We start from the raw sequence: 27779 nt of genomic DNA, 5'->3' as shown, positions 1-27779 counted from the left end.
ATTGCCTCTGGTGATAGAAAATGCCTTGGGGCCTGTCCTACGTACGACTTATGGCCTAGTATATTAATCTTTCAGCAGAAAGACTTGGGATTTCTAAAAGACTGTCTGGGCCAGACATACCATGCACGGGGCCTTGAAATGTGCAGTCTGCTCTGGTATGAGATGGGAGACTTTGATGTAGAGCTTGAAGATCCTACAGCTGAGCCGTGTTTGGGCCCCAGGAGTCCCAGGCAGGAAGATATGTTCCTGTTTCACATGACTTTCAGGTAACTGCTTTGGAAAATATATTTTATTCATTGTACAGGTTTGCACCTGGTCACTTCTTCTCTTCCAGTAGGTGAACACATGAACAGGTTTTCCCGGGTAACTACACCAGACACTCCTATATGCATGCTGAAAATACTAATGTGTATTCTTCCAACATGTATTCTTCCATTTGATTCCAATAAGTGTGAAAACTTCCAAGTCTGTAGTACAGAGCTTGATCCTCTCCTGATCCAGAAAGAGCATCTCTTTTAGCCTTGTCTGACTAGTGGTTTGTGTGACTATTTGGGCAATGCAGATTTGGGTAGGCATTCGAGTAAAATTTTCATACCAGAGTCTCATGTACAGGATATAAAACACAGTATGATCTCAGTAAACAGTGTGGGCTGATCAGTCAATAATTAATGAATCAGTGAATGAATCAGCTCAAACAGTGTAAGTTCCCAGCCTAAGGTCACATTTCAGCAAAACCAGCACTAAGCCTTGGTTGGTTTTCTCTCTTGGTGTGTTTGGTGTATCTTCTACTCTAAGAAACCTCTGAGGAGTTCAGAACTAGGAAAGAGGTCTTAAAGACATGTTTTTGATTGGGAATATCCCCAGGATATTTGTAGAGGGACTGTAGATCTCAGCTTGGGCTTCAAGTAGAAAATTCAATTTTCTATCTGTTCCCCATACAGAGTGATGGGAGACTGGCAGTAAGCATGTTCCAACTGAGATGGACTGCCTCTCTGGGGAAAGAGCCTCAGTAGTCTTCCAAGGGTTTTGTAGCCTGTGGAAACCTAGACACTCTGGCTTCAGCTCGAGTTAGTTAAAGGGGATGTTTCCTTTCCCAGAAAGTAATATCAACTCCATTTCTCCCAGACAATTAGCTCCATCAAAGTAGGAGAAACATGGAGTACTTTCCTAAAAATATTGGTATTTGGTGAAATTTGTAATGTTAGGTTCCTTGATGCTCCTGAAATACCTCTCAGCAGGGTCCCTCCTTGTTTTGACTAATCATTTCTTCTTATTACTAACTGTTATGATTAGGAGAATTGCCTGAGTACAGGCCCTGTGTTTCCAAGACCCTAATGAGCACACATGCAGACTTGCTCAGCATGGTCCTGGAATCAGGGATGCTCTGTTTCCACAGAGAAACTACGGAAATGTCTTAGGAATAAGAGCTTCCTGCCTCCATGAGAACCTTACCCCTCGTTCCCATCAGCTTTGCATTAGACCTGCACCTTATACCCTTAGATATTCCCATCATGGGGGAAGAGTTATTAAGGGTGAGCTTTGGACATGGCCCAGTCTGTACTCTAATCTCGGTTCCGCCACTCACCAGCCATAATGCAAATCATTTACTCTCTTCACTATAGTTTTCTTATATGTAAAATGGGAATAATAGTACCTAACCTGTAAGTTATTAGGGGGAGGAGAATTATATAAATAATGTACCAAAATGTCCAAGATATTCCTTTGCATGTAGGATTTTACATTAAAACAAAATTCAGGATTCCATACAGAACCTCGCAATGGAAATCAAAACCATTATCTCTTTCTTTTAGATGCTTCTTGTAGTAATCTATTCCAGGTAAATGAATGACATTAATCTCTCACTCAGTGGAATGAAGCAAATGAGTTCTACAAATCTAAGTCTTGTCCTTCTGATGTCTATGCAGATGGCATAGGTGTCTGTCCACAGGAAATCCGTGAACCTGGAGATCACTTTAAACTGTGCCCAAAGGTAGTAAAATACTGTTCTCGGGTATATTGTGCTCACAGAACTGTTAGAAAAGAAAAGCAACATTTTTTTTTCTCAGATTTTAACATTCTCTCCTCCTTGCCTGGTAGGGAAATCTTACATTTCAAGAAAATAAATTAGGGTGCCTTGGCTTGGAATGGGATAAATACCACTTATCAGGTCCCCAAGACAACTCCCTCTTTCAATGAACACCTTAGAATACTGGCCACCATCATTTTTACATTGAGAAAAACAGGGCTCTAAATGTCACGTGATAGTCACCCACAACTTGTAGAAAACCGTTGGTCTATATCTTATGGAGATCCCAAGTCCGTCTAAGCTTCCACTGTGAAGTAGAGGATGCCTAAGTAATCTGGACACTGCAGTGCCTCTCCTTTCCACAAAGTCCCTGATAATGTGCTCCGGTTTTCTGATATGGCATCCAACAACTACCTCATCCTACCCCTCTCCTCTGCCTCCCAGCAGGACCTATAAACCTCTGCTGCCACCAACTCCTGTTACAGTGGTGTTATTGGTAGACACAGAATCTTTACAAACTGCTCTAGGGCCAAGCTTAGTGAAGGGAATAGGGAGCATGCAGGCTCATACCTCTCTCCGAGGTCCTGAACCTGCACTATCCACTACATCACAACCCTTTCCTGTAAGACAATGACCATTCTTTTCTGTCTGTGTCAAGAATACCACATTCTACAGGGAAGGATGGAAGAGGAACTAATGTCTCAAGAAGGAGAGAGAGAGAGAAAAGAACTTAGGCTATGAAGTGTTATAATCACACGGCAGGCAAAAGTAATAAAGTTTTTTGTGTTGGCATTGTTTTCAAATAGCCAGTTTCCAAAGAGGAAACACAACTTATATCATTCAGGCTGCATTTTTATTTGATACCTCTGCTCCCTTTCTGATAGTTTCAAAATCTTCCTCTTCTGACTCAGGTTACCCTCTAAACCACCAAGCTTTTAGCCATGGTGTGCCCCATTTAAAAGAAAGGTCTGACTTGGTTTCCTGCATATTTTGCCCTCATAGAAGATATAGTAAAACCTCCACAAAAATGCCCATTTCTCTATTTTCCTTTGCTCCTGACTCCTATATATCCACAAAATTTGAAAGACTTTACCCCCTCCCCCTGGAAGACTTTCCATCACTTGCACATGGTCCCTTTAAGTAACTTCATCACTGTGAGCAATGGAAAAAGAGCTGTTCTGATAAAACTATCATTTTTTGATAACCAGTCCTGAAACACTCCCATCCATGCTTTTCTGGCCTTTTGCACCACACTATTTCAACCATCTCTATTACTAATGTCATTTTGTTGGCCTCCCTATCTCCTTTAACCCTCAGTTCCTATTGAAGTATGCAGTAATTTTTCCAAGCTATTATCTTAACTTCTCAGTCATGGTAACAATACCTTTTTGAATTTTCTTGACTTACAATATTCATGAATCTTGAGTATCAAATGCCCTTCCTGGCTCATTCCTAGGACATATCTCACCTGAGTTTTCCAAAAGGAAGACTGAGTAGAGGATACAGTTTGATACCATAGTAAAGGAGGAGCTTCTGTGCCCACAGGTGGGAGGAGGAGAAACAAGATCAGATACTGACTGGTCAAAGTCAGACAATGTTTTGGAAGGCCAGGAAGCCCCTGCACAGCTGTCCCTGTGTGTGCACAGAGGCCATGAGACCAGGAGGTTAACAGAACTGGATCCATTGTGGAGACACAGCCCCATGCCCAGGATTAAGTTTCTACCATGTCTCAGTGTGTTTGTAAGGGCTAAATGACCTTGAGGTATAAACCAGGGCAGGTATCCTCCCATGGGCTTTTCCCAAAGATGCTCCAATCTTATGTGCAGGCGCCCCCAGATCTAACCTCTCAACTTTTTTTTCTTCATCATTGCTACTTTTCCCCTAACATCTGTTAATTCTTTTGTCAGTGACACTCTGATCCTTAATTGTATGTACCCACAATTCCCAATACTCCACTGATATGGAGTCTTGCCTGATAAGTCCCCTAATCTATGTCCCCTAACCTCATGGACAATAACCTCCATATCTTTGTGGCTTTGAGAGTACTCAGCACAGTTCTGGACATGGGGTCTTCATGTAAAAGTCAGTGGATGAATAAGAGCAGTCTTAATTAGATGAGCAAATCAGAATTCTCAATCATCCAGTAATGACAGTACAATTAATAATAGCACCGACAAGTACTAAGTTCCTTGTGTATCAGCCACACAGCAAAACTCCATAAGCATACTTTTTCATTAAATAATCAGCACTGCCAGATGACAAAGTCAGGGTTTATAAGTTCTCCCTTCTCAAGGCTTATCAACAAAAGAATATTTTTAAATGGTTGCTGTGAACCCCTCAGGATGTCAGGTTAAGGGGTTTTGGTTGGCTTGGGGGAGGCTGTGAACCCCGCAGGATGTCAGAAAAACCAGGTGTGCTCAAGCACATGCTCATTTTTGACTGAGTAAAGATTTTGTTGTTTCCACCAGACAATCTCAAGGATCTTGCACACAAGGAGAGGGGCCTGCATCTTGGCTCAGTGACTATGGGGGTGGGAATCTCCAGGAGCACATCACCTCACCATGGTCACCATGGGGAGGAGATCAAGGACTCTGACATGGCTGCAAAACACAATACAGAGTTAGTGCCTGCATGGCACCTCAGATCAGCCTGAAGTTCACAGATAAATTCTTAGACCAGGAGCTTGGCCTTATTAAGATTCCTGATAAGAAACTGGCTTTCAGAGCTTACAGAAATTGGTTTCAGTATATTTGCCCTTTGATTACTCAGGAATGCCCTTGTTTCCAGCTTAATGCCTACAATAGGCTCCGCCACTCTCTCCCACCACCCTATCTCTCCATCATTAAAAAAAATCTGGCCCTTGGCCCTCCCTGGTGGCGCAGCTGGTTAAAGCACTGCACTGAGAAGCTAAAGCCACTTCCGCATGAGGTCAATCCCCGCCTGCCCCAGAGGTGACCACATGGCATGGAAGACCTCTCCTGACCCGCCCGCTGCTCCCCTCAGCAGTATACTTCGTCTACCTGTTCAGCTCCCCACTCTGTCTCTGGTGAATCCCCTCACCCTCTGGATCTCTAGCCTGTACCCCAGTTCTGTATGAATAAATAAATAAATCTAAAAAAAAAAAATCAGGCCCAAATCACATTAAGAAGGGGGAGATTCTTTCTCGATATGGCAACACTTGGACAAGCCCTGTGACTCTAGAAGGATCTCTTCTGTTTAACCATTCTCCTTGCAGTTTGAGCCAATCTCTCAGGCATCTCTTGGGAGATTCTGGAGCCCCAAACTCCATTACCCAGGACCCACCATGCCCCTCCCATCCAAATGAGAATCACAGCTCAGCTATTTTCCCATCCTTTAAAAGGACTGAGTTCCCTTAGCCCTTTTAACAGGATGCTTTCATCAGTAGTAACCGTGGCAACAGATCAGAGAGGCTTCAGAAAGCCTGTCTGTATGTAATTAAGAAAAACGAGGACGTGGACGCGAGAGCAGGGAGCTTAGACAAGGAGACCGTGGCTCTGAGCCCTGCGACTGCACTTTCGGAGTGCTTTTGCCCATGGAGAAGCCTGATTCTCTTCTCCGTCTGGCCTCCTTCTCTATTCCCCCATTTTAATGTTTTTGTTCAGTTGTCTCAATTGACCTCCTTCCTTGGGATGCTATTGGGAACCCTGGTTCTGAAATGTACTCTCTGCAGGGTTAGGGCCTCAACCCCAGGGAGTACAGCCTGCCTGGGTATGGATGTCACCCTAGCACTTTGCTCTGGGGAGATTTCTTCAGAAACCAAACATGTTCTGGACAGACTCCCCAATAGGGCATGACTTGTAGGACATGCAGAAATGGACCCTTAGCGTCAGGACAATGAATCACAAACCCGCGACCCATTGTTCAGCAGCCCAGATATTGGGGGCTCAGCTAGGAGCTATTTTATATCAGAGCACTAAGTCTTAGCTGAGATCATCTCATCGATCTTTCTGTTTCCTGCTGTCCTGTCAGTTTTCTCTCACCAGAATGTAAGTTCCACATGAGCAGGGGCTTTTGCCCATGTACCAAGTGGCTAAAGCAGGGCAGGGAATATTTGTTAACAGAGTGAGTAAATGAAGAATGAATGGGATCCCAGGTATTGTTCATGGTCCACACTCAGGCTACTCCACAAATAAGCATTTTGAGCCCAGGCATGAGGCTGGACTCTGATATACCAGGGCACACCCCTGGAAGGGTGCAGGGGAGGGGCACGCTCAGGCTCTCCTAGCTCTTGGAGTCTGCTCTGCAGGGGTAGACAACAGTGTTTATCCCTGCTCCTTTGTCTGGGTAAGGGATTGATGTGGTCCTGGGCTCAAAAAGCATGGCCTCTGCACATCCCTGCCTATGTTCCGCAGATGTGTTTGCTCTGAAATGCACCCACAGATGTAAAGGGGCAACAGTTGTTTCTTTGGTAAGCTGTTTCTACATAAATGTGAAAGCCCCTTCCTAGAAACCCACTGGTAGGGAGCAAATGAAAAGACAGGAAGCAGCATTGACTGGGTAGGGTTCACCTGAGGACCCTGTCACATCAGGGCAGTTCTCTCTAAACCAGCTCTTCACTTGCCACTTTATCTCACCTAAGCCTCCACCACTCAGGGTCACCAGAAGTGGGTCCTCACTGCCTCACAGCTGCTTACTCCCTCAGCCCCCCATCTAGGGTGGGGGTGCCTCTCCTGGCAAAGTACTGAACTTGGCAAACAAGCTACCAGGCCCACTGGGAGTCCCCGGCCCGTGAGGGCAGGGTCCAGACATCTAGAAATATATTTATGGAAATACAGAGGGGAATAGAATGACTGAGCGAATAGGGAAAACCTCCTAGCTGAATTGGGTACTTGGTCTTGAAGAGTAAGAAGAGTTTGTTAAATGGATAAGGAGAAAAAATATGTCAGACAGGAGAGAACACTGTACAGAGACTTGCGAACACAGGGAGATCTTAGTGTGCCCAGGGATCACTGCCTACCGGCTACAGTATGAGGGGTCAAGAAACCAGAGATGAAATTAATAACTCTATGGGGGCTGGAAGGATGTGGGAAGGAGGATATACTTTTGGATAATTGGAGTTTGAACAGAGAAATGCTATAATCCCATATATATTTTCAAACTCACACTCTGGCAGAAGAAAATGGACGGGAGAAATGTGTAACAGTGGAAAGTTGCTGCCGCAGCTCAGCAAGCTAAGGCAGTGAGGTGCAGAGGTAGGGAAAGAGCCAGAGAGGAGAGGAAACTACAGCCACTGTGGATGTGACTCTCTGGGTCTGCGGAGATGAGAGGGTGTCAGTGCAGGTAAGGACCAAGTTTTGTCCCTTAGATCTGTGAAGTAGGTGGCCAGTGGAAGAGCAGGTATGGTGGAGGAGTGCAGAAGTCACCAGACTGCAGCAGCCGAGCACAGAGAGAGGAGAGAGAGCAAGCTGACTCCATGGGGGAAAAGCTTAGCTGGAGAGTGACCGTCTAACACAGGGAGATGCCAAGTGACAGTGTCTGGGTTTATGAATGGCAAAGGTTTACATCAGCTAATGTGGAAAAGCTGGAGTCCAGAAGGGAGAGTGAAGTTCAAGGTTAGGGTAAGGGGAGATCATTGTGTGTGTGTGGGGGGGGGGAGTCTCCAAGGTCTCCAAAGGGTGGATGGAATGTGTGGTCACTCTCCCAGATAGAACTTGTCTCCCCCTCCAAGGATGTTCCAAGGAGGCAATAAGACATTGCTGGAAGATTTACCCCTTGCCTAGCATAGAGCAAGCATTTGGTAAATACATTTGCTACGAGTATGAGAAACTGGCTTGTGGTTGAGGCTGGGCTGTCTGCTGGGACGTGAGACAGGCAGCCATGGTGTGGACCACTGGGAGCTGTAGTCTGAGTCACTTCAGTCTGAGCAAACACACATGCCCCGGGTAGGCGCTGACCTATACAGATGTTAATGCAGAAGTTGGTGTGAAGTGAGGCCAGCCCAGCCCCATCAGAGCCTGATCAGGCAGTCCAGATGGCCCTTCCTGGTGCTAGTTGTGTGCTGGTTCAAAAAGGGATGGATGTTTATTCCTGGGCAGCTGGGTGGGGAATTTTAGAAAGCTATTTGCAAGACTCTAGTAAAGATGCTTCATGAATCCCACCCTGTCACAATGTATATGCAAGTTGTGCTTTAGCTTAGGTCTAATGGACGTTATATAGTACAGTACTTATTTTCTTTCATGTTTTAATAGAATCCGATTTAATATTTGCTTTCTGCTCTTGCTGCTTGCTGTTGACTGATTCAACACAGAATCCTTCCCTGGTGCCCCCCGACCTTGTTGTTATTCCCTCATTTTGTGTGTTGGCATTTGATTCCTGTCTCCAGCATGAACCACTTTACACATGTCTTCGTTCAGCTGGCGATAGTCACGTGCGTGAATTCTGAATGCATTACTATCCAGAGCGGCTGCTCCCGCAGACCCACTGCATGGAAGGGGGGCTTCTGGGTTCATTTCCATTGGCACAGCTCAGCTTGGGAACCTCAGGCTGGGATCTGATCTGTTCTTGGGCAGGAGATTTTTCCAACTCAATCTCAAAGTGACCAGAACTATAGCCCTTAATCCAGCAATATTTTGCACTCCTACTAGGTACCAGGCTTTCTGATTTTGTAACAAGACATATCTACCTTTGCCAGCCTGTGAACAGCAGTCACAGACAGAGCTATTCAATGGGAAGAGGCTGTCCTTCTCGATTTTCAGTGAGCCTGGCAGATTTGTAGAAGAGAGAGTCTGTTCAAATCTCCTGTTATCCATGAACAGGTCTGACCACTAGCCTTTGGAGTGTCCATCAGTATATAATTAGAGCTAGATACAGCTTTTCCTTTGGTGGGAAAAGATAGCTGGTTTCACTAGCAGGCAGTACACACAAAGTGTTGAGAACCTGAGGTTTGGAATCAGGTAATTATAGATACCCACAATGACCAGTTCCTATTGACCACATGGTCTATAACCTGTCGCCGTTCTGAGTTTTCATTTCCCTTTCCATAAAGGGAAATGATTGCATCTTCCTGGTAGGGTTCTTGGGGAGATTAAATGCATGTAAAGCAGTTAGCAGTGTTTGCAACAAACCTCTACTGTGGTGTTCTCATTCCCTAGGGTCAAAAATAGTGGTTGCACCCCACCATGCCTCTTATCTTGAGGTACACAAGCTGATGCAATGTGAACATTCACCTGTCCTGTAGGAAAGCACTCCTTCCCCCATGCACAAGCCTCACAGACACCAAGCTGTGTGAGATTTGTGTAGATACCAGCATATGGTGGGTTTTTTGACAGGCCATTCATGTGCGCAGCCTTGAATTATGTAAGGAAAAGGTAAGAAATCCAGTCAATATCCAGTATTCATGCATATTGTTGACCTGAAAACTGGCTGAAAGATGCAGCCTGGTCCTAAAATGGAAGATCTTGAACTCTGATCCAGGCCTTCTACTCCCTTGGAACATGTGATTGAAAGAAAGCCCCTGGGGGGGGGGGGGGATGATTGACAGAGCTTTTGGGACAGATAGTCATCTCTGCCACTGTTATTTCTTGGGATGGGTTGGTCCATGGAGATGTGGGGCAGAGGGAAGGGAGAGCATGCATGCATGTCACGAGGGTGGGAACACGCCAAAGGCAGACTGAGAGGTGCTGCACAAAGAAGCCTCTGCTCTGTGTCACCAGCCCTCCTTTGTCTCCCTACAGGTGTCCCATCAGGTCCCCGCAATGTCATCTCCATTGTCAATGAGACATCCATAATTCTGGAATGGCACCCACCCCGGGAGACTGGTGGGAGAGATGATGTGACCTACAACATCATCTGTAAGAAGTGCCGGGCGGACCGCAGGAGCTGCTCTCGCTGCGACGACAACGTGGAGTTTGTGCCCAGGCAGCTGGGCCTGACCGAGTGCCGCGTCTCCATCAGCAGCCTGTGGGCCCACACCCCCTATACATTCGACATCCAGGCTGTCAATGGGGTGTCCAGCAAGAGCCCGTTCCCCCCACAGCACGTCTCCGTCAACATCACCACAAACCAAGCAGGTAAGTCTGGAGGCATCTGTGCTCTTTTATCTGCCGGCTGGGGACTCTTTGTCCAGCTCTGTGGAGGAACAAAGCTGCCACCACCCTGCTCATCTGCCCCCAGGCTTCCTTCTAGGAGAAAAGGTGGCAGATGGTGATTATTTTGGCCATGGAAGAAAGAAGTGTAGTGTATCTCATCTCAAGGTGGACTGGATTCGGAGGGACTTGCTTGTGGCCTGCACAGATATATATTCAAGACACAGGGGGGCCCAGTGCTCTGGATCCAGCTGGAGCTTAGCACATGCCCTTGAAAAGATGGATGGACACACAGACGGGTGGGTGGGTATATGGACAGAAAGATGGACAGATAGAGCGGTGGATGAATGGGTGAGTGGACAGGTAGACAGAGAGATGGATACGTGGGTAGGTGGGTTAAAGGGTGGAAGTGTTATAGGGCACCCCAATTCTGTTAGAGGACAGGGGAAGAGGGACACTCCTGAAGCCCCAAAACCTGCCTACTCTAAGTGGGTTCTGCCACCCACCACAACAAGACAAAACATATAAAACTTTAATGAAAAGGGACTTTAATACAGCGAATATACAATACGGAACACAAAGAATATAACTTCTAAATCAAACACCTGAAGTTACCCATCCCCTTGTGGGCAAAAGTCAATCCAAAAGGGGTTGGCCCAAAGCAACACCTGAAAGCTAGATCCAAGTCTAAAGGACCCATGGAAAAGGGTCAGAAATGGCCAGACAAATCTGGGAGGAAAAGAGCAAAATCAAAATCAATATAAACACTGCCAAAGTCACCTCCCTACAGGTATCTCACCCACATCTGCCTTAGCCAGTCCAGGTCAGGAAACAAGCACGGTTTCTTCATCACATGCTTGCTGCCCCATGTGGCTTCCTTAGGTCTCCTCCTCCTTCTTCATCCTGCTTCATTCTCTTCTTCCCCTTCTTTTCTCTCCTTTTTCTCTGCTCAGCTCCACCCTCCTTCTGGGTGGGGCAGGGAACCTGGAACTTCCTTTTTTCCTAGGGACCACCCTGTTACAGAAGCACCACATAATCTTGAGAATGTCACTGTTGACTTTCTAAAAAAAAAAAAAAAAATGAGAGAAACTTCCCAGAAATCCTGGGGTAAAGTCAGTTGCCCTCACAGATTATTTTTCAATTAAACCCATGTAATTCAAGAGTGCATTCTCCTTTATTGCTTGCTCAGATGAATGCTGCACTGTTATAGAGACCTCAGATAGTTAGCAATAGATCACTACTGATAGCCAGTACATCCCTGTGGCATGCACAGCCCAGCACACATTTTCTTCCCTTCATCTCTCTATCTCTTGCTCTTCTGACCTTTTTTTGTTATTACTTTTCACACCCCTTGCAACACTCCATTTCTTTTTATATGCATTTAGCCAGTCCATTCCTTTACTCACACATTTATTTATTTAGTCACTCATTATTAAGAGACAGAAATGGAAATGTAGCTTCTACTTTGCAGAGCTGCGGATGAGGCATGGTGAGGGACAGTGATATTTGGGCACCATTGCTCCTCTTAAATATCCACAAGTGAAGAGTTTACAGGAGACCAAGTTTACACTTTGTGTAAAAGTACACAGCTTCAAGTGATGTGTTCTAAGCATCTTGGGCTGTCACGTGCAGTGAATGCGAAAGGAGTTAGAGAGAAATGATACTCTCTCCCTGAGGGGCTGATGGAAGGCTCAGCGAGGAAATGAACTTCTCATCTTTGGCACTGGGTGCCCCAAGCAGTGGGCCATGATCCTATTAGTAATGATGGATTTTCTCAATCAACAAATTGTAAAAGGACGGTTAGTTCATGGACTAGCTTCTCTCGGTCCGTGTAGCTTACCTCTCTTGACGTCTTCTTTCCCACTCATCCTTTTCCTCTTTACTTCCCCATCGTGAGGCTCATTCTGCCTCATTTAAATCCAGGCATCTTTGATGACAGATGATTCTTGGGTTTAAGCTGTCAGAATTGAAGAGAAAAAAAGGTGTCGCAGGAGAGCATGGCTGTCCAGATGGCTGAGTTGTGGCTGTGAGCGTGTGTGTGTTCATGTGTGCATGTTTGTATGTAAGTGTATGGTCACGTGTTTACATGCATACGTGCATGGTGAGAAAATAAGAGTGGAAGTGTAGAAGCTTCCAGCTGGTGACCACAGCCCCGGTGCCATGGCGACAAAGGTTGTGACAGTCTGTCTTACCCAAAGAAAAGGAAATGGAAATTTCTGTATTATGTTGAGCATGTAACATGGGCAGCCTTTGTTAGCAGTATTTTCCTTGGAGGATTTAAGGCAGAAAGCTGGCTGAAATATTTTAGTGTCCCAGCTTCTGGGAATAATGATCCTGCCAGGCTGTCATGTTATGCTGGGCTTGGCTGTCTTTTCTCCCTCTCTAAGCATGTGCGAACAAACCTGCCACTTACATGGTTTTGCTTTGATTTCAGCCCCTCCCTCCCCTTCCCCTGCTTTTCCGAACCTGCCCATCTGCTTGCCTTGCCATCTGCACCTTCCAGTGCAGTGGAGCCGAGGGATGAGGGCCCTGCAAGGGCCTCTACACCCCCAACCTTCAAAATATTTATTTCTGTCCTCACCCATTTGAACACATTTCTCATGCCCTTGGTTCCCCTCGACTAGGCTTTGTAGACTTAATCTTCCCTGATTTTGAAGTCCCAAGCCCAGTCTCACCTTCTAAGACATAATTTCTCTTTGGGAATTCTGAAATTTTGATGTCCGATGATGTCTCCTGCTGATGTTAATCAACGGGAGAAGGATGCCAACACGTCTGGGTGGCATATGGTGACAATCTAGATTATAAAACATCTGTGAAGATGACCAGTGGTTTCTCCTGTCTGAGCCATGAGGCTCTAAGGAACAGGGAGCTATCACACTGTTGTGGTATCTACATGGGAATGCAAATTATTTTCAACTAACTGTAATCTACTTTTTAGGAGATAGGAACTCTGAAAATAAACACCTAAATCTGTACCTCTGCATAGTTTAGAAACATGTTCTTCAGTTGACATTGTATAAGAGATGAGAGAGACATTAGCAGGTGTAATAATAACCTTAATGACCCAGATCTATTAAGGGGTGGGATGGACAGGCTCATGGATGACCACCGAGGCTAGGCATGTCTGACTTCTCCCCAGAGCATCCCTGAGCTCTTCCACCAGCCTCCCCGCCCCCCACCCGACCTCGTGTGATTCACCCTACTTTGGGTCACCATTACATGGATAGTGGGTAAGGAATTTGGCCAAAGAAATTCTGAAACCACGAAGTCAACTACAAGTTTGTTGAGTGCCTTTTTTGTGTCTGGGATAGCCTAACCTGAAATGGCTGGGCACCAAGTGACTGAGGACTGGGTGAACGATAGTTGAGCTACTTAATGCCTAAGTTTGTGCTCCTTTTGAGCTCACAGAAAAAATTGGAATGCTGGACGTCTTTGAGCCCCATAATTACCATATGGCAGGGACATTATTGTTTCCCATTTTCCAGGTAAGAAAGAAGTTTAAAGGGGTTTCTAGAGCCGGAATTAGAGGAAGGTCAGCAGAATGTGACCTCTCTGTTTCTGCCTGCCTGTTTCCTGCCTTAAAACTGGACAGTCTTTCTGGCTTCCCATTTCATTGCTCTAAACATGGAGGGGTTATTCAGAGCCCAACAAATGCCACGCTACTGAGAGAAGGGGAGCCCAGTGTACAGCCAGTTACCGTTCCAAAAATTCTCTGTGGCACTGAGCCAGACTTCCCCTGCCTGTGTATTGGGATGGGTGCCTGTTTGCTGGGGTTGGAGGGAGGGTTTACAAGTTATTGCAAAGTGAACTGGATCCTGACCATGGATGTTTGGAACACATGAAAGAAGGGTTTGGGCAAATTTGCCGCTAAGTAGTTCAAGCCTGGTACTCTTAAAACGTCAGACTTGCTCTCTCCTGGGAGGCTGCCTGCTGCTTTGGGCTGGTTCTCCTCTGCTGGGAGCTGCAGCCCACATCTGTGGCTGAGCAGACACTGGATTGTCACACTCTTCTGTCTCTGGGCTTCCCAGATGTGCCACACTGATGCTGTATGGGCTGCTCACATGCGCCCTACCTAGGATGGCAGCTGCCTTGTATTAGCTAATGAGGTATCCAACGAAGAGTCTCAGTGCATCAGAGAATGTCATCCATAAACTTACTGACTCCAAGGCTTATGGCTAAGAGGAGACCATAGGAGGTTGTGGAACCATCTTTGGCATCTTTGTGCCCATTGAGCACATAGATACTGTTCTTCCCAGAGAAGCAAGTATGCCCCAGGGAACACTGAAGAGTGTGTTAAGTTCTGAGACACAGCATTTCCATCCCCTTTGTGTTAGCCCTGGCCATGAACCCCATCATGACCACTCCAGGATCTCGCATCCCATGGAGAGTGTGAAGACTGGACCTTCACCCAGCTTGTAGGCAGTGGCAGGGAGCTACCATGTTTGAGTACCTCCAAAGTGCCATCCCCACCCTCCACCAGGCCATTATTGGCCAAGATGGTCCGATGAAGAAACCAGAATCAAAGCTTTTGGAATTTGCTCACATCTCATAGTGACAAAGGGTTTTTCAGGGTTACAAATTCAGGTTTGTGGCCATTTTATCCTCAGACCGATCAAAAATTGCATTATGGTGAGCTGCGTACATTGTAAGCTCTCTTTAAGCTATTGCCACATAGATGGGCCACTTTAGCTGTCAAAAAAATGTCCATCATCTTTGGCCAGTGCTGGTCATGAATTATGCAAGCTTGGATTTACGTGAGGTCTTCAGGGATGCAGGCTTGCACTGAATACAGCTGCCTTAAGTTTAAAATAGACCACATCAGGTGCAACTCGCCCTGTTCCAGTGGCCACTCGCTCTGCAGAGAGGTTGTTATCAGTGCTCACTCCTGCAGTCACTCTCTGGCACCTGGTTCCAGATTCAGACTGATGACTGGATCATCTGGCTGTCAGAAGGAATTAGAGTGAATGACAAACTTTACTTCTCTTTTCTGCTTCCTAGACTCAGAGAGTCAGAGTTGGGGAAGGAGCCTCAGAGGAAAGCTTGCAAAAAAGAAATAAGACAAATCACACCAGCACATCTCTGAAATCAAGTAGTAACAACATAAAATCAAGACAGTAAATTTGGAACCTTTTAAGCCAGCGAGAACAAATTCAGCGGCCAGTGAGGCCAGTCAGGTGATGGAGTGGAGCAAAGCAGGGCCAGGTGCGAGGCTGTAGGGGGTAGGAGGGACCGCAGGAAAGCAGGGTAGCCCCTCTTCAGCTCCACTTAGTGGTGCCATGCCCAGTGCTGCCAGACCCCATGAGCTGAAAATCCAGAGAACTAATTAGAAATATGTAAAGTACTTGAGAATGAAGAAACCCAATTGTGGACTCGGTTAGCTGGTGTGGTTTGCAGCCTCGGATGCTAATCTGTTTACCCAGGCCTGAATGGTGAGCATGCTGGGTAGTTACAGTCTGGTTGCATGTGGGCAGCTACCTTCCTGGCCTCGTGGTAGCAGAGGTACAGCGGGGCAGTTCTGGAGTTGGTCACTCTCTGTTTCCGAGTGACTCAGGCAAGTTCATGGAACAGCCGCCTCCCCTCCGTTCTTCTTTGCAAAATGGAAGTAATAACACCTGCTTCCTAGTGCTGTTGTGACAAGCAAATGAGACAGGGGCTAGAAAGTCATTCTCTAAACAATGCTGGGGCCAACAGATGAGTGTCATTTCTGAGAATGTACCAGATAGCAATTTGCTGGACTTTTCCTTTCTAGAATGCTTCTTTCCAAAGCCTCTCAATTTCTTTGTTTGGGACTGATGTCATCCACATGAGATAAATGACAGCGTTTTGTCTATACTTGGAGGGAGGAGTAGGCACTGGGAGGGGCAGCAATAAACTCTGCGTGCCAGTGAGTTAAAGATGTGGGCACAAGTGGAATCAGCACCTGTGTCCATGGCACAAGGCTGGTCCTGCTACTCAGAGTGGCCTGCCATTCTGCTCATATGTCTAAAGAAGGAACACTCTCCCCCTTCCTTATGTGATGCCACCGGCAGTATTTCTCCCTGACATTTATATTACACACAGTTCATGTGTGGCCTGCTGTGCTGATTGCATGAGGAATACTAACACATTTACTGTGCCCACGACACAGACACAATCCATTACTTAATTTTGTTTAAAAAATAACACACTACTTCTGTTAATAGTCACAAGAGCCTATAATTTGTCCATTTTAGGACATTTTTGAAGTTCCTAGACAATTAAAGTCACTTAGAGACACTACTTTTCCTAAAAAAGAATTACCTTGCCCACCAATTCCTCTGAATACATCACCTAATTTGCATTATTCCTTGGTTAAATATAGTATTTGCATGCATAAAGAATAATCTTTGAATATGAAAAGGAATTTTATGATATTGCAATATATTGAGCTCTTTGGAGGAAAGATATTATGTAAATCTCAAAATTAAATATTAAAACAATATTACACTGCTGCCTGTAAAAATTTAGAGTGGTAAGAGCCATATGCTAAAACTAGCTCGTTTTTAAGGGTTGGTCTCATTGGAAATTAGCAGACGAAATTTGCTCCAGAGCAGAGAAAAGATCGAGTCAGAACTTTATAAAGACTTGAATGACTTTAAAGAAAACTTTTGTTGAAGTTAATAAAGAAAAGGTTTTTTTTAAGTTGAGTAAATGAAATTTTCACTGTTCTTAATTCAATTTCATAGTTCATTTCATTGCTTTCTTCTCATTGTTAATTTGAGAAAGCTTGTTTTTATTGTTTCTTAAGCTCTGCCATTGAGAAGGAACTTTTGAATGACCTCAGAGAAGGTTCTGGCCACTTGCAAATAGCGGTATGTTGTCTGTTGAGGTGAGTCTTGGCTTCCACCCCTGACAGCCCCGGGTTCTCCACCAGATGGCGAGCTCTGTAGCAAATCATTTGCTCACTACCCCAGCTTCATGAGGAGGGGCCCACACAGCACGGTCACCTAAAGCCCTGGTAAATATTTCCCAGCTTCCTTTCATCACTCGACATGAGTAAGTATATTATGTGTGGTGTGTCGTGACTAGAATATGTCCTACTGGCCTACAAGTGTCCAGTGATCCCTGGAGGTCAGCCAGGGGACCAGGTACTTGCCAGATCCTACAAGCAAACTTAAGGGACAGTCTTAGGTGGATGCTGTAAGCCCACCTCGCTCCTAGGAACACAGTGAGATGTAGCCACAGTCAGAGGGGTTGTTTAAGCGCTTCCACTTTGGAAATGTGTTCATTCACTTAGTAGTTCTTGTGACTACTTTCCATGTGATGACTTGGTTCCTGCTTCTAGGGACTTCTATTCATTTACTTACTCAGCAAATACTTAAGGCCTTCTGTGTGTCCTGCACTACTGTGGGCACCAGGACACAGGCACCATAAAGCAGACAGAACTCGGAGCCTGTGGAGTGTCCCTTCCGGTCCACAGCCGGACTGGGGTCAGAGATCCAGGAAAGTCACAAGGGAGCAGGTGTCTATCTGGGAAGCCCTCAGCTGGGCTCTTGGCACTGTAACCTGCTCTGAGATGCCAGCGCTCACATTCCAAAGTTAGGATGTATTTTAGTCTGCGGTGCTCATTGCTATAGGTAGCAGTGTACAATTTTATTATTCACTAGCTGGCCAACTGGAACTGCTCACAGACAACTATCACCTGCTGGGTCACATGGTAGTGGGTGTAGGAATCCTTCCTGTCCCTGTCCTCCTGCGCAGTGGCCAGTGATGCTGCTAACAGCTCGAGACCAGCTGAGACTGTTCCACTTTGTGTTGCTGCAAAGATGACTAGAGAGTCCCTGAGGGCTCAGTTTACCCCATCTGGGTCAGTACTCACGTATGTAGCATGCTGTGTGGAAATGGGCCTCCTGGCAGGGAGGTTGTTCAAGTGCAAATACGGTAGCCATCCTTGAGGAGGGAACTTCTGGCTGGATTATAAGCTCTTGGTTGTCATCTTGAGACCCTGGTAAAACAGAGGGCCAGAGGGAGGACTGGTGATTGATTATTCCATAGTCCTCTGGCAAATGTCAGCCCCATGAGCCAACTATAATCTGGGGAGCCTGCCCTGGCTCTCCCTTATTGGTCATGGTCCCTCAGGGTCTAGTGAGGTGCCTGAAATAATAGCATTCAATACATGTCCACTGAATAAATTACAAATTAGTGAGTAAAGGTATGAATGAACCCCTAAGTTTTTCTTAAATTAATCTCAGCACCAGCACACAGCCTGGATCTTGCTCTTACAGCTCCATTGTCTTTGGGCGACGGATGTGAATGGAGTAAAACCCCTACAGTGTCCCAGATGTCGGTGAGACCTGACCCTCCCTCTCAGAACACAGCCTTGTGGGCCAGGTTCTGCCAAGACCCTTGCTGCCCCTCTCCCCTGGGCAGGGCCCAGCTGCCTGAGCACACGCCACGGGGTGCTGGGATGGCATTCCAGCGCTCTTGTCTGTCCACCTGCACGCCAACTCTGTGCCTATCATTTTCACAGCGCCATCCATGTTAAACAGGCAGGAGCACCAGGGGTTTTTGAATGCAGCAATTAACAAAACAGTAATCAAGCTAAGTGTTTAATTTCAGAAAATTAACATCTTCTCTGAGCGGATGTGAAAGATGAGGGAAAAAGGCACGTTAAATGTTCTGGGTAAATAAAGGCAACTCTGACCACAAATATTTTCCAGAGCAAGAAAGATGCTTTGCCCACCCCGAGGCTCAGGGCTCAGTTTTCTTTTGTAAGTGAGCTGCAGGATATTAGCCATAGAATCGAGCCATTGGTTTTAAATGTATGTGTGTTTTTTTTTTTTCTTTCTTTCTTTCTGGTTTTTTTGTTTGTTTGTTTTGTTTTTTAAAGGACAGAACAAATGCTTTATCTACCCAGAAAAAACTCAGAGGAACACAAGTGCATTCATGACCTCTGTGAGCCATTTATGGCCCATACAAGGCCCATAGAAAATCCCATGTGTGGTACCCTGCACTGTATAGCTATAAGGATGAAGAAAAGAGTCTGTGATTATACATTAGCCTTTCAGGTTCATAGGCCCTATTTCTCCTACTAGATCAAGGGCTCCCATGAGAAAGTGCCAGTTCTCACCCCTCCAGTGACCCCTGTACTCAGAATGGTGTGCTCTTTTGGGGAGATGTCCCGTCTGGTGTTACATCATGTTCAGTCTGGTGGTATCTCATGACCAGTGGCTTGACTCTTGTTTGTGGAAACAGTTTGTATGTGGTCTGGCTATTACTTACTCTGATAACCTGGAAGGGAGAGGGTCCAGGACAGAGGACTGGGAGGCAAGAAGGTGACCTTGTGGGAGGGACTCAGTGAAGCTTGGTGACAAGGTGTCACAAAAAACAGCCCCAGTGGCTGTGAGGCTTGGTGACAAGGTGTCCCAGCTAACCAGGAGGGCAGGGCTCTCGGGGTAAGCCCTGTGCATCCTAGGGAACTCTGGGAAACTGTTGTCACCCAGGGTCAGAAGTCCTCAGGGTGGGGCTGGAAATCTGGCTTTGTGGCAGCTTTCCTCAAGGGTATCTTGCAAACAGCTGACATGGAGAACAAAGAAGCCAAAGCTAAATAATGAACCAATGGTTTGCTAATAGGGAGATACATCCCGGAGCTCCCAAGAGTGTGCCAGGGATGGTGTCAAGGACAGAGGTGGGTTTGGTTTTGCCCAGGTGTGGTATCTAGAGGTTTGGAGGTAATGTTTATGCAGTTGGATATTCGGGCTCCTGTTTCTCTGGAAGATGGGAAATAAGCTTGACTGCTGAGAATGAAGAGAGTAGTACTGGGACTGAACTTATGAGGAGAAGAGAAGAGGTTTGGCTGAGCCATTACAAAGACTGGCCAGAGAGTACTAACCAGAGAAATTGAAGATTTCCAGAAGATGTTGAGAATTCATTTTGTGGTCAGTGGTCATGTATTCACAAACTGCCCCTTTGTCCTGCCGTGTGCCCTTCTCAGCAGTGTGTAGCTGTTCAAGTACAGGCCCTCCAGACCTGTGGCCCCAGCTCCAACTGAGTTCTGCCGGCTTTATCCTATGAGAAAATAAAGGCAACTCATGCCTGGGGGGAAAGGGAGTAATGTCAATTATATTAGTGCTAAGTTGGATATGAGGGCTATAAATAAAGAAGAAGGCTGATGCACTGACTGGAAAGTGAGGCCGCTGAGAATCGCGGGAAGCTCATCCAAGAAGCTGTGAGGAAGCACAATATTTGAATTTGTGGCTTTGGAACCAGAATGACTTCCGGTGAGACAAAGGCTAAGTGGAAATAGACAGTCATGGAAGAGTTGTGGGGTTCTGGGCACTGAGATGCACTAGTCAAGTGGACGTGGACGTCATTGGCAGGAGACCAGGGCTCAGGTAGAGAAGAGGAAGGTGGAGGCCCCAGTCTTCCAGGAGTCATGGTGAGGGTGGGAGGGAGGCCACGCTGACCCCACAACTGGGAAAGCAGAGGGCATGAATAGCATTTTCTTGAAGATTTAGTTATTTACACATACAGAACTGGGGTACAGGCCAGAGATACGGGGGCAGTGAGAGGATTCACCAGAGACATAGTAGGGAGCAGAGCAGGCAGATGGATGAAGTACACAGCTGAGGGGAGTAGTGGGCGAGCCAGGAGAGGTCTGCTGAGCCATGTGTGTCACCTCCCTGGCTGGGGATCAAACTCATATATCAGTGGCTTCAGGGAGCTTCATAGTGCTGCACTTTAACACATTGTGCTACCACGGAGGGCCCTTGAATAGCATTGTTACTAGTGGTGCAAAATGGTGTGGAAGAGGTGTTGGTAGCCAGGACACCCCCTACTTCTTGACCCTGAGGAGTGCCCCATACTTGAGAGGGCTGCAGGGCAGAGGGGACCCCAGAGGGAGCTGTGTGGAGGGAATGCTCTGGGAAGGGGTGGAGGGGTCTGAGGAAAATGTGGAGGGAACTGGGGAGTTTACTGAGCAGTGTTTCTGGAAGGCAGGGATGTGCTCGGTGGTAGAGGAGGAAGTCAGTGTGGAGGTGGAGGCTGGGATTTGATGGGGCTGCTGGGGAACAGAAGGACCCACTGCTGGGCACAGCAGGATGCAAACCTGCCTGCAGGAGGGGCTCTGAGCTCTAGGGCCAAGGCACTTAGCGCTCCAGGCCCAGGACTATTCCCCTCCCAGTTTGGATGGCAGTGTGTCACATTAGGGTAGCGGTGTGGACCCCTGCTGTGGTGTATACCTGCTTTATGTGTGTGGGTGAAAATCAGGGTATAAGGAGCACAGCATGCCTCACTGAGTCTTATTTGTAGCCCCTGTGGCCTCTCCAGCACTGGCGGATCTGGGAGGTGCCTTCTGTCATCAGACACTGCAAGCCACAGCCATGCACCCTCCCAGAGGGACTGACAGGCCTTTGGGAGGTGGAGCTGAGCTGTGGGCCTCAGCTGCCTCGGGAGTCCTGCTGGGTCTGTCCTCTGCCACCCCTGTAGCTGCCGCAGGGGGCCTGCGAGGGACAGGCACTATGACAGGTGCCCATACACTAGCTCCTTCAGCCTTCCACTGCCTCTTGGTCATTTGCGGTCTTTCCCAAGGTGAAGGGCTGTTTCCTGGTGCCCTCTGACCCAAGGGGAAGAGGGGTCCTGCTGTTGCCGTGGCCTGGATGCTGCCTCGTCCTGGCACAGGACTCTGCACCCTCCCACTCTGTGGAGTCTCCTGCTCTACTCCTCAAGGGTCCCAGAGGGCAGTACCCATTCAGGAGTGGTGTGACCTGACTGCCTCCCCCCAAATACTGGGCATGTTCAAGGGGCTTTGAAAATGCTAGGGGCATGTGAATGTCAGGGAGAGGGAGAAGAGCAAGGAGCAGAGGTGTTCCCTGTTCTGCTCCAGCTTCAGGGGGCCTGGGGAGTCACTTACCCCTCTTGCTCTCTTGTTCTCACCTACAAATGAAATGGGAAAAGTTGACAGAAAATGGATAAACATGGATCTCTCTTTTTTTTATATAACAGTTTATTTTTTTTCTTTTTCTTTTTTTTGAAAGATTTATTTATTCATACAAAGCTGGGGTACAGGCCAGAGATGCGGAGGGTGAGAGGATTCACCAGAGACAGAGTGGGGAGCAGAACAGGCAGATCGACAAAGCACACTGCTGAGGGGAGCAGTGGGCGGGCCAGGAGAGGTCTGCCACGCCATGTGGTCACCTCCGGGGCAGGTGGGAATCAAACTCATGTGGAAGTGGCTTAAGCTTCTTTGTGCTGTGCGTTAAACTGCTGCGCCACCAGGGAGGGCCCATAACAGTTTATTTTTACATCATTTTGTACATTTTTTTTTCCCTCTCAATTGTAATCCCCGTGGGTTTCCCATCACCAAGTCACCCGTGTGCCATCACCATAATCCCATGCACTTCCCTCCCCACCCCAACCCCATTTTTGATCCCATTCCCCACTCCACCCCCGCAAAAATGTCTCTGGTATATGGTTGTTCATTATTTTTGTTATTTTCTCGCTTGTTATTTTCTTGCCTGGTCCATTATACTCCTGCTATGAGTGAAACCATCCGGTATTTTTCTTTCTCTTTCTGGCTTATCTCGCTAAGCATGATCTTTTCCAGCTCCATCCAAGTTGCTGCAAAAGACATGTGTTTCTCTTTTTTGGTTGCTGAGTAATATTCCATTGCATATATGTACCACATCTTTTTTATCCAGTCATCTACTTTTGGGCATTTCGGCAGCTTCCATGTTTTTCCAATTGTAAATAAAGCAGCAATAAACATGGGGGTGCAGGTATCTTTTCAATCAGTGTTTTTGTGTCTTTTGGGTAGATACCTAGGAGTGGGATTGCTGGGTCATAGGGAAGCTAAACATGGATCTCCTTTTAAAGCTTAACATTAAGTCACATTGTTTTCAAACTTGAGTGTGCTTCAGAATCCCTGGAGGGTTTCTTTTCTTTACTTTTTTAATAATATAACAGTTTATTTGTACATCATTTTGTGCCTTTTCCCATCTCAGTTGTAATCCCCGGGGACTTCCCATCACCAAAGTCCAGTGCACTTCCCTCCCCCAACCGCTTTTGATCCCATTCCCCACACCACCCCCATAAAATGTCTCTGGTATATAGTTGTTCATTATTAGTATTATTTTTCCCCCTGGTCCTTTATACTCCTGCTATGAGAGAAACCATCCGGTATTTTTCTTTCTCTTTCTGGCTTATCTCGCTAAGCATGATCTTTTCCAGCTCCATCCATGTTGCTGCAAAAGGCATGTGTTTCTCTTTTTTGGTTGCTGAGTAATTTTCCACTGTGTATATATACACATCTTTTTAATCCAGTCATCTACTTTTGGGCATTTGGGTTGATTACATGACTTTCCAATTGTAAATAAAGCAGTAATAAACATGGGGGTGCAGGTATCTTTTTGAATCGGTGTTTTTGTGTCTTTTGGGTAGATACCCAGGAGTGGGACTGCTGGGTCATATGGAAGTTCCATGCTTAGCAGTTTGAGACACCCCCCCGCCCCCGGAGGGTTTCTTAAAACTCAGATTCCTATCCTTACTCACCCCATTTCTGCTTCAGTAGGGTGGGGTTCAAGTTTGTGCTTCTCCCAGTTCACGCTGATCCAGGAGCCCATTTTGAGAAGCAACAGGTGGGTGATCCCACAGACTGTAACCACCCCCAACTTGGAACCAAACCTTTAGTGATGGACAAGTGAAGAGGGACCCTCTCTGAGGTGTGGGGCTGACTCAGCCCCCCAGTTTGGAGCCTTCACTTTCTCTTTCAGTCCTGTTTGTTTGAGCCTGTGACCAGATTTAGCCCCCAGTCCACAAGCATGCCGGACCAATGCTACTGCCCAAGGAAGTCCTCTGTCCCCAGATGACTGCAGGGTAGACAGGAACACTGAAGAGGGTGTCAAGGTCATTTCAAGGCATAGCTTGGAGCAAAAGCAAAGAAGCCAGTGTCCACCATAGGGGAAAACAATTAGAAAAGTAATTAATTCTGCTTTTGTATTCATACCCTGTCTCCAAGCTAATTGCTTATTTGTTTAATCTACTTTGACCAGAAGTGTTACCGTACGAATAATATTTAATGAGTCAGACTTCCTAATGTAAAATTCAAGCATATTTGTGCAATGAAATGAGTTTTCATCAACAGAGGGAGAACCTGTTATCTAAATAGTACCTACTCGACAAGTTATCCTGAGTAGAACTGCCAGAGGAAACACAGTTCATCCTTGTACTGTTCATCATTTGCACAGTGCATCAGTGTGCAAATTGTTCTTCTTTGGCATCAGAACTAGTGTGGCCCTAAAGTCCTTCACTAACACAGACTTTGTTTTCTCTAAGAATGGTGTTTCATACATGCAAAATGAAAGCCTTACACCCTACTCCTCACACCTCCTCACCCATAGCCTTGAGGAAATGACACAATCTAATCTGAGGCCCCAAGGGGGCTTCTGAAGCTTACCAGCATGTTGGGTCTCCCTGTGACCCCTTCAGAGTCTGGGTTGCGGAGGTAGGGTGCTCTGGCTCCCGGGCTTCCACATCTCATTCACACTTCATGCTTCAAGGAGAATTTTATTTAGAGAAAGTTTGTTAAATGAGAAGTCAGAAAACCACTTACCTTAGGGTAATAGTTCAGATGAAGCATCTCAGTGAGACAGAGGTAGCCCAGAGCCCCCAGGGTCCCTGCCTCTGTGGCAAGTAGAAGCACTCCTGTCGCCCCTCTGGGCCCCCCTTCCACTTCCCAGGTAGTGGTCATGGAATCACCACTCTGCCCCCTCCTCCTTTCTCCTTTAAAAACAACTGTCCATATTGGGTGCAATGACACATTGCTAACACCTTTTATTTCTGAAGGGAAGAGTCTAGAATTATTCCAGGAAGGGCAAACTTTTACTGAATGTCTGCTGTGTGCTAGCACGGTTAAAAAAAAGAAAGTTAAAAAAAATTATTTCTGCCCTAAAGAGTTCTATTCCAGTGATGGAGAACAGAGATGAGCCCTTGGAAAGTTAGATCACAGTGTACTGTGTCCCCAGGTGGTGATTCAGTCCACTGAGAGTCATTAAAAAGAAGGCTTTGAGTTGGGAGGAGATGTCATGGGGAAACCATCTTTCTTCTGGAGAATTTATCACACCAACCTCTGGGGAACCCCACTGTTAGCCCTCTCCTTTTCAAGCCCATACTTACCCATTGCCTTCACCCTGATTTGGTAGACATGTTATTTCTCAAAGACATTGATCAAATAAATAGCCAAGGCTGTCGCTGTATAGTATTTTCCACATTTACCTTGGAAAACTGTGCCCAGGAATTGATTTACATATGCAAACAGTGGTGGACCCAGAAGGAGGCTTTGGGGTGGTTGCCAAGTCCTCTGACCTGGCTGGCTGGAAAGTTGTAAAGGAGCAGTGGGTCGCACCGGGCATATTCTAGCAATTTGAAAGACACACAATGTAAGGGTTAATCTTCCTGTTACACAGTTGGAGAATTTAAGGTCCAAAAAAGTTATGTAAACTGAACCCAAAATCACAGTCAGCAGATGGCAGAGCCAGAGTGGGAACCCACCTCTCTGTAGCATCTGTGGGGCCCTGGCCAGATTCCTCCTTATCTCTGCTAAACCCTGCTGTACCAGGCAATGACCCTTCCTTTCCCTTACCCTACCTTACTTTCCTAATATTTGGGATCCTGGTATAGTTTGCCTCCTTGGCTAGTCACAGGCTGATTTGGATGAGAAAAGCTCTTCTAGAAAGAATAGAAACCAGAGGTTAGCATTATCATACGTTTCCAGAGATCCATACAGAACCTTGTGTATGAATGTTCTTAGCAGCATAATTCATTATAGCTAAAATGTGGAAACAACCCAGTTATCCATCCATAAGCGATGCCCAGGATGGCAGCTGTGGTCACTAAGCCTCAGATGCACACTGTTCAAGGGGGGAAGCCCTGTCATTGCTAGGACCTTGACCTGAAAACCCTATGGAAGAGCCCAAGGAAAGTTCTGGACCCTGCTCAAACTAGTTACTGTGAGGAGCAGATGGGCTTCCCTTTCTGTGGACCTCCTTGAAAAGTTCGGCACTGAAAGTCCCTGGCTGGAGAGACCATCTATCTTCTAGGAGACTTGCTAGGGCTGTTACCTGAGCTGAACAAGGGGGAACTCAGGTGTGCCTTGCACTCCAACTCCCAGGGCAAGGGCAAGAGCCCAGAACAAGGTTGTCTTGGTGTGACTTCTACCCATAGAAGTAACACATACCCCTTAGGTTACTTTTGTTTAACTCTGAAACCCAAGTTACATGTTTTTATAAGCACTTCAAACATTTTACTCCAATAGATTCCACTTAGTTTTGAATGTGTGTTGTGTTATTATTTACCTTAATAACATGTATAAACATATTTGATGTTTTAAATAAAATATTTTAACATAGTAAATTGTTATAGCATTTACTACATTCCAAAGTAGATTATGATTAAAACTGTTGAGAAAATTGTTTTGACACAGAAATCAATTAAGGTTTTAGGAGATATATTTTTTTTAAAGATTCATTTATCTGTGCATACAGAGCTGGGGTACAGGCCAGTGGCTCAGGGGCAGTGAGAGGCTTCCCCAGAGACAGTGGGGAGCAGAACAGGCAGATCGACGAAGTACACTGCTGAGGGGAGCAGCGGGCGGGTCAGGAGAGGTCTGCCGTGCCATGTCGTCACCTCCGGCCGGGGCAGGCAGGAATCGAACTCATGCGGAAGTGGCTTTAGCTTCTCAGTGCTGTGCTTTAACCCGCTGCGCCACCAGGGAGGGCCAGGAGATAATTTTTAAGGAGAAAAAATAATGTGTTAGAACTTAGTAATTGTCCTAGGGCAAAAGCATCAACTCATTCCTCACATTTTGAAATTTGAGATACTTAATTGTTGAGAGAGAATGCCCTAGTTGAATAAAGGAAATAAATAAGAAGAGACCTTTGAATATGACTAAGTGACTAAATTAAAGGGTCAAGGAATGACCTGCACTAATATTGCATGGCCAGCCGAATCTGAGATGGTTGCCCCATCTCAAAGGTCTTCTCCAAGGTCCAGGTTTGGAGTGCTCACTTTTGAGGTAGATTCCCACCATCCTTCCAGAACCAGCCTGAGTCTCACAGGACTGCAGGCCCCACAATCTCCTTTGGAGACCTGGTGGTTTTCCAGGCTTCTTCCCTGATGTCACTGGCAGTGACCTGTGACCAGCGTGGGCTGACATGCGTCTCATGTCATCTGTGAGTTCTTTCATAACTTGCAGCTGGGCTCTCATGTCCCTGTAATTTATCCACATCTCATTTGTCAGCTCAGGCAGGAACATTCTGTACACTTTCTCTGCGGTATATGATATACTATCTTGGATCTGTCTGCTTCAAAAGCAATTTGGGAGTAAGAGCTCCCCAAAGTCTCCCTTGGCAAAAACAGAGACAAAGGACTCGCTCAGCCTGCTGCTGCGTTTTCTCCATCCTTGAGCCCATTGACCAATGAGGAGACAACCTTCTCTGCTTCTGACACTTTCAAAGGGTCTCTTCTCATTGGCCGTAAATGGTCATGGCTCAGATTCTCTTCAAAACTGAGCTGATTTTCCTCAGTGTCCCCAGAACATTTTTCCTTACTTTTCCACTCTCTCTGGATTCCAGAACCTGGTGGGTCAGCTGCTTAATTTTTCTGCGAAGTGAAGGATAGTTTTTATTGGGATTTTTGATCACTCTTCTTTAGGGCAAATACATCTTTCTTAAGCCTCAATACCTTCTTTCCAACGA

At 46.3% G+C, this 27779-nt stretch overlaps 1 protein-coding gene across 3 annotated transcripts in view; it reads left to right on the top strand.

The window, feature by feature from the left end:
• Positions 1 to 27779, top strand: part of EPHB1 (EPH receptor B1) — a 416952-nt gene that overhangs the window by 286819 nt on the left and 102354 nt on the right. For all 3 annotated transcript variants that reach the window (XM_012724944.1, XM_012724945.1, XM_004682182.1), the window contains one exon: positions 9721 to 10056. In XM_012724944.1, coding sequence (XP_012580398.1) covers positions 9721 to 10056 — 336 coding nt within the window. The remainder of the gene's footprint in view (positions 1 to 9720; positions 10057 to 27779) is intronic.

This window comes from Condylura cristata, unplaced genomic scaffold (assembly GCF_000260355.1).
Source record: "Condylura cristata isolate star-nosed mole 26May11 unplaced genomic scaffold, ConCri1.0 scaffold00014, whole genome shotgun sequence".
In the NCBI taxonomy this organism is placed as follows: Eukaryota; Metazoa; Chordata; class Mammalia; order Eulipotyphla; family Talpidae; genus Condylura; species Condylura cristata.
The sequence above is the reverse complement of the archived record's forward strand: the minus strand, read 5'-3'. Positions and strand labels throughout refer to the sequence as shown.